The sequence below is a fragment of the Sander lucioperca genome, chromosome 3 (genome assembly GCF_008315115.2).
Source record: "Sander lucioperca isolate FBNREF2018 chromosome 3, SLUC_FBN_1.2, whole genome shotgun sequence".
In the NCBI taxonomy this organism is placed as follows: domain Eukaryota; kingdom Metazoa; phylum Chordata; class Actinopteri; order Perciformes; family Percidae; genus Sander; species Sander lucioperca.
This window is the reverse complement of record NC_050175.1, coordinates 29,474,175-29,481,195: the sequence shown is the minus strand read 5'-3', so window position 1 is coordinate 29,481,195 and position 7,021 is coordinate 29,474,175. Positions and strand designations below refer to the sequence as shown.

Below are 7,021 nucleotides of genomic sequence, written 5' to 3'. Positions count from 1 at the left end.
AGACAATGGATGGTGGCGGTGATGGCGGTTTATTAACGACAAATAAAAGTTTATGACGAAATGAATCCACCAAATGACAATAATTAATACTACAACTGGTACTAGTAGTAAGAATATATTTGTCTTTACCCCACATGTATCAATTTCATGTGATTATATGAGAACAGTTGTTTTGCAGGTGTAATGTTGCCATCTGTGTTCAGAATTCATGCATTTGCAAAAAGCTCTTTTGTTCATTTTATTTCAGCTTTATTTGTACAGCATATTTCATGATTAGAATGCACACAATGTTTCACAGCACAAATCCCAATATAAAACTGGTAACATTACCACTGCTGAGATGAAATAATAGCATTTATAATGTACATTGTCTAATTTCATTGCATTTCAACATAAATCTCTTTACAAAATAATTCAATATAAAACATCTTTGAAGGTGGCATGGCAAAAGGAGATTATTTACATTCCAAATTTAGACATTTATTTATTCATTTAAAAATAGATCTGTGGTGAAATGATCAATCCCAACAATCAGAGGAAGAAAACAAGCACCAAATAGAGGACATTAAAACTGGTTAAATATCTGTTTCTATACAAGGATAGACATTAGCTAACTCAAATAAACAGAAATAATCCTATTAAGCGTAAAACAAAATGACACAAAATTAAAGCCCTTTATATAGCATACACACAGATATTCATTTTTTAGCTGGACCTTTAAGTGGCTTAAATACGTCGCTGCTGCCCTCGTCCACAGCCAGACATTGCTTAGCTTCCGTGCTTGACCTCCTGCCTGCTTTTCCAAACTGTGCGCGTGCCGACCGCCATCTACTGTAGGTAATACACTGACTATGGATAAGTACCTCATAACCCACTTCAAAAAATCTGAACTATTCCTTTAAGCATTGTGAATGGGCCATATCAGAGGTTCACCCCGTTCACATCACAGCATCTTGTTTATCAGTCAGTGTGAGTGTGTCTTTAAGGGAGAAAAACTTTACCCCATGGCGTATTCCTCGTCCTTTTATTTCTTCCGACAGCAGCAGCAGTAGATGACGATGATGAGCACGATCAACGCAGCGATTACTCCACCAATGATTCCTGCAGTGGAGGCAACGTTCATGGAAGCTACAAGGAAGACGAGTTGGTAGAAGAGGAAGAAGAAAAGGATGCATATTATAATGCAGTGTTGTAAAGATGTGTTTAGTGGGAATACCAAGTTCCCAGACAGTTAATGGAAAAGCTGCTAAAAGAAGGTTTCTCTCACGCGGCATTACTGCGAGGGTGAAGTTGTAGGAAGCAGAGCCCATCTTGTTTGTTGAGGTGCAGATGAAGAATCCTGATGTGTCCTTGTAGATATTGTATAGAGACAGGATGCCTCCCTCTGAAAGACAGAGAGGCAGTCATACACACATCTCTTCTATAAGGAGGTTATTCTTTTATAGACTACACATTCTTGTGCTACTGCTCATAAAAAAAATCCAAGAGAGCTCAATCAATAATCAATGCTGTTTGCATTTTTCTTTTGATATCCAGCACCACAATGCAGTGTCACACCAACCCTTATTACAGTTTTAAAACACTGTTTGAAACAACACCTCAGCACCCCAGGAAACAGTGCTTCCTGAAAGTATTACTGTATTTCCGATTTTAGCTTATCACACACACTTTGGTATCAGCCTAGATGTTGGCCGAGAAACAACTTGCAATACAGAAGTGCCATATACAGTATATGTTTGAGGTCATTTCAAAAATAGTGTTTGCATTTTCATGAAATGTTTTTGTCCACAAGAGAGGACTGAGAAGATTGTTTTTTGACAGTAGTCACATTTCTTTAACAACCAAATTCAAGGGGGGCTGCTAGGTGTTCTACTGTAAATCACCAAATTTGCTTCTAACTCTTTGTTGGTGTTCAGAAAATCAACAGTGAACTGTGTTGACCCTCAAATTATCATCACTGTTTTAAATAAATGTCTTGATTTGTGAGCGCTACACACCACCATGTGGTTCACCTTTGAACATCAAGCTGAGATTTGACTCAGAAGCCCGCGTGACGGAGGTTAAACTTCCAACTTGTATTGTTGGTCTTTTGCAGAGGTAGGCTAAGTAAACCTTTATAGACAAAAAGTTGACTAATTTATTTTCCAGGATCGATAGTCCTGACAAAAAAATGATACTTACGGACGGTGGTTCTAGGGGGTAGAACACGAGGTTTGTTCATGACATCTAGACTTTGCCACGAATAAGTGGGTGGTGGGGAGCCTTCTGCTGACAAACAGGTCAGGTTGATGTTCTGGCCATACTCTGCCTTTCCCTGGATTGTACAGATGGGTGTAGATGGAGCCATTAGAAAGAAATTGCAATGTAATTTGTCCTTAAAAATTACAATAAAACATGTTTAATGTAATTCGGTCAATCTACACAGTCAGTCTAGATATTAAAAAAGTATAAATGCCTAAAGAATACAACACATACAACATATTTTCTTTTTAGAATGTCAATATAGAGAATGAGTGTTGTAACATGTCTATGCCACCTGGTAACAGTAGAGGCAAAATGGTTAAAACAGGAAGAGACCTTTTGATGATCTATTTCCACGTGCCTTTTTTTGCACTTCATTGCTATAAGCATTATGTATTGCAATAGCTTACATAAGAAAACATTTAAATGCTTAACATGATACTGACGGAGCTTTACACATGGAAAATACTTCTGTAGGCCTATAAACTACCTGATATTATGCTGAATGGAAAGCCAGAAACAACATGGAATACACAACTCTTTTCATCCACTTTTAAATAATTAAACAGAATATTTTTTTGAAAACAAATTAAATGTTACCTAGAACCACCAGACGTGTAGTGGCAGACGTCTTGCCCGTTTTGTCACTTGGAATCAGGGCATGGCACTTAAACACCTTGTTGTCATCTAGTGTGGTGGAGGACAGTTTCAGGTTGGCATTTGCCGTGGCAGCATCTACATCCAGGGACACCCGGCCTTCATACAGCGTACCGATGTCAGTATTTTTATCAATAGAATAATAAGTGAGGACATCATCCTGTTACCCAACGAGAGCATCAGTGAAACATTAGAAACCGAAGATAAAGTTCTCCTAGCTGATAGATAATAGAGAATCATACACATCAACACATTGTAGTACTTTAGTCTGACCTCTTGAGCGCCCGGTGTGTCAGCTGTAGCAGACCATGTGACGATGGTTTGTTTGGGGGTACCAGTACCTTGGAATGTAATGCTGCAGGGCAGTGTGACATTCTTACCCCTGGCAACCTCATATACAGGCTGAGGGATGGTCACAAGGATGGCACCAACACCTGACAGCACTGTCACAGTTTAAAAGAGAATAATAAAAGTAATGTTAATCTGACTGCATGACAGCCTGTGTGTAAAATGTGCCTTCACTGTGAATGATTCAGCAGCTTAACCAGATCAGCACAAATAACTTATTACCCCATCCTGACACCCACAGCACCAGTTGTGCTATGAAACTAAGTAGACTAAGGAACTGATTACAACACAAATTTCAGTTCCTCATTTCGGTTCCACTTAATGTGTCGACTGAAATATTTTCCCTCTGTTCGTCATATATTTTCTTTTTAGGTATTTTGTAAAACTAACTAAATAAAGTGGTAAACTGTCATTTCTGTCAGAAGTTAGACCTCCTAATCCACAACCCCTAACGCTTCTGGTCGGATCATTCACACATGACTAGTCACAGTCGACTGCAGCACTGCTAACATACCAGACCACCACAGACTACCAAGTACTTTAATACTTTACTGTGTAAAATATTGAAGCTTTGGCAGAATAGAAAGGACCTTAATGTGCTAAGGAAGAATAATTGATGCTCGGCTTATAGGCTATAACTTCATAAAGTGTGAATCCAAATGCTCAGTTCGACTGTAAAAGGTTTAATCATTAACATGTTGGCTTATTTAAATTGACGCTAGCATTGCTTCCAAACTTAAATCTGAGTTAAACAACCTGTTATATGGGTCAAAGACGAATAAGGATTTAAAATTTGAAAATAAATGAAAGTGTCAAAAAATGCCAACTCAAGCACTTTCTATTTTTATTAGAGTGTTCTATATACATCTCAACAACAGGAATTTAATTTAGAAATGCAATTTAATTTTTTTTGATGAATCATGTGATTTATTCCATTAAAAATGTCCTTCCTGGGTAACAGAAATGGATTTAAAAAATATTTAAATGTCTACCTTTTTAGCATATAAATGTTTAGGCATATCCATAGATACAGCTAACCAAACACGCACTGCTCAAAAAACTACATTTTTAACACAATTAATATGATATATTTGGGTATTTATAATTAAATGGGCTCATCGTTTGAGTTTGGTCATACAATATTCCATGCCAAAAACAGAAAAATTATGAAAGATGTCTTAAAATGCTTTACAGTAAAGGTTATCAGGTTTTTATTGTATACTCAACTGAGGAAAACATGATTGTGTACTATACCATGAAAATCTGAGTTAAATTAGTTGACTGTGTCATTCGGGATGACATCCCGTTAGCCAGGAATGACATAATGCAAAAATGCCATAAAAGATTAAAGAAATACATATTATGTTATTAATATAATCAAGCAACATCAAGGCAATGCTTGAAAAGTGACAAATACTAATAAAAAAAATATTTTCATTAACATTTCCAATCTGGATAACAGAGGACATGTCCTAAGTAACAGAAGATCTTCGTTATCCAGGAAGGACAAACTGTTATCCAGGAAGGACAAAAACATGATTTTCCCACCAAAACTCTGTCAAACATACTAATGCATACTCAGCTAAAATATATCTTAGCCTTTAAAACATTAATGCCATATTTCACATGAAATAGGCATTTTTTAAATATCAAAACATCAAATATGTTTTATTAGCGTTATCCAGAAAGACACATGATTTTTGGACATAGTGCACCAGTGACCGAAAAAGCAAAATAAAAACTTTTTTAAGAGAGAATTACTAAACTCTCCAGATATTTTGGGTTCCTCCAAAATCGTCTTTATGGTGCAATATCATATTTCATGACTATGTAATTGCATTATGGGTAATTTATGGATTTTAAAGTCTGTTATCTAGGAAGGACATTATGGAAATCCATAAGGACAAAAGTATTTATTGAGTAACATTTTAAATAAGGGTAGGATGTTACTATATTTGTAGGTATCACTGCAAACATCGACACAATTATGCCAAAGTAGATCATTAATGCTTTTATTATTATTTTTGACATTTTTGTCACATTTTTATACTTATATATATACATATATACATACACCAGAATGGACAGTTTGATAGGCCTACTTATGAGCTCAATAGCTCTTTGAATTTTATTTTTTTTTGCAATAAATACCTATACAAGTGAGGAAAGAGGGGAGAGTTGAGTAATATAATGTAGTTTTTTTTTTTAATTTATATTTATCTTTTGCATTATGAATATGCTTTGAACACCATAATTGACATGCCACCATCTGTTCCCCTGTTCATCTTACCTGTCAGACAAACGATTAAAATCCATCATTTCGGCAGCAAAAACATTTTCCAAGTCTTCTTTTGCCTTTAGTCTCGCCCCTGGACGATGTTTCAGGCTCACACACCACCCGGACAGTTACTAGGCTCGTTAGAGATGAGCTGCGCCTCGCCTGTACAGTGGATGAGAGCAGGCGGCAGCAGTCGGGGGCGGTGACAAAGTCAAAAGTCGGACACGTTTTCCATCAGCCTTCAAAGCATATAAAGGAAGTCACAAACATGTTTACACCCTGTTTGATCATCTGTAGGCTACCTGTAGTTTGCAGAAATGGTTGAGGAAATCGCATATGCGTTTTTGATGGCTGAAGAAATTCAATATGAAGAGATGCCCCTTCTTATCCATGAAGATCGACTTCAACAGAGAAGGGGATTTAACGCTAAAAATAGAACAGTGCACTCATGGCCGCAGTTCATTTAACCTAACGTTAGTGGTTTAATTTTTCTGATCGCGTACAGTAAAAGCACTTATTAGTTTTGATGATCCTCCTAAATGATCAGGTAATAATAAGTTTAGAAATTTTCCTACATTTTTGGCAAATTAAAACACTCATAAAAACGATTGAATAATAGAGGAATATATTATATATAATAGGCTATATAATATTTTTATTGTTACGCTGTTTAAAACAGGGTTCGATTATTATTTCATATACAGTATTAAATAGATGGTTATCATTTGTCAGCAACCATATTAATTATTATTAATTAACCATATTAATAACTGCTCCAGAAAGCACAATGAGTTCTTAATGACTCTGTATAAAATCAGCTTCATTATTCTTCTCCTAGGTTGGTTCCAAAGATCCCACATTTTGTTGAGGAAGTCGTAGGCCTACCTTTGTACAATGTGACTGACTTTAAAAGTCATTTCAGACTGTCGAGAGGACAAGTAGAGGTAGATAGATTATCTGAAGCATTTTAGTAGGCTATCATCACTGATATTTGTAGCCTACGTCAATTTGATCATTATTTCTTCTTTGCTATAGGATGTTATGACGATGTTAGGATCATTCTATACAAACAGACAGCATACCAAGTTACCTGTAACCCACGTTGTTCTTGCCTGCCTGTGGACTCTAGCCAACCAGGAGTCGGGGTGTTGCAGACAGATTCAACATTTCAGAATCTACCATTGTCAACCCATCTTCATCACTTCTGTTCCCTGGTCAACACACATCTGTCACATCACATTTCATGGCCCACAGGGGAAGCACTTCACACATCGCCATTACATTTTCAAACAGCCGGATTTCCAAATACAGTCTGTGCTCTTGATGGATGTCACATTCCCATTGTCAAACCATTTCGCAACAACCCCATAGCCTACTATAACAGGAAACAGTTTTACTCCATTATTCTCACCGGATTCTGTGACAGCGAGCGCCGCTTTTGTCATGTCAGTGTAGGTCACCCTGGAAGTTGACATGATGCAAGAGCATTTCGACACA

The 7,021-nt window shown here is 36.7% G+C and overlaps 1 protein-coding gene across 1 annotated transcript; it reads right to left on the bottom strand.

Moving 5' to 3' along the window:
- Positions 1–227: 227 nt before the first annotated feature.
- LOC116054507 (cell surface A33 antigen-like) lies at positions 228–6,999 on the bottom strand. The gene is given in 6 exon segments (XM_035999097.1): positions 228–1,128; positions 1,268–1,384; positions 2,182–2,346; positions 2,842–3,058; positions 3,172–3,353; positions 6,936–6,999. Coding segments are annotated over 6 exon segments (876 nt in total). The 3' UTR covers positions 228–997.
- Between the last annotated feature and the right edge of the window lie 22 nt (positions 7,000–7,021).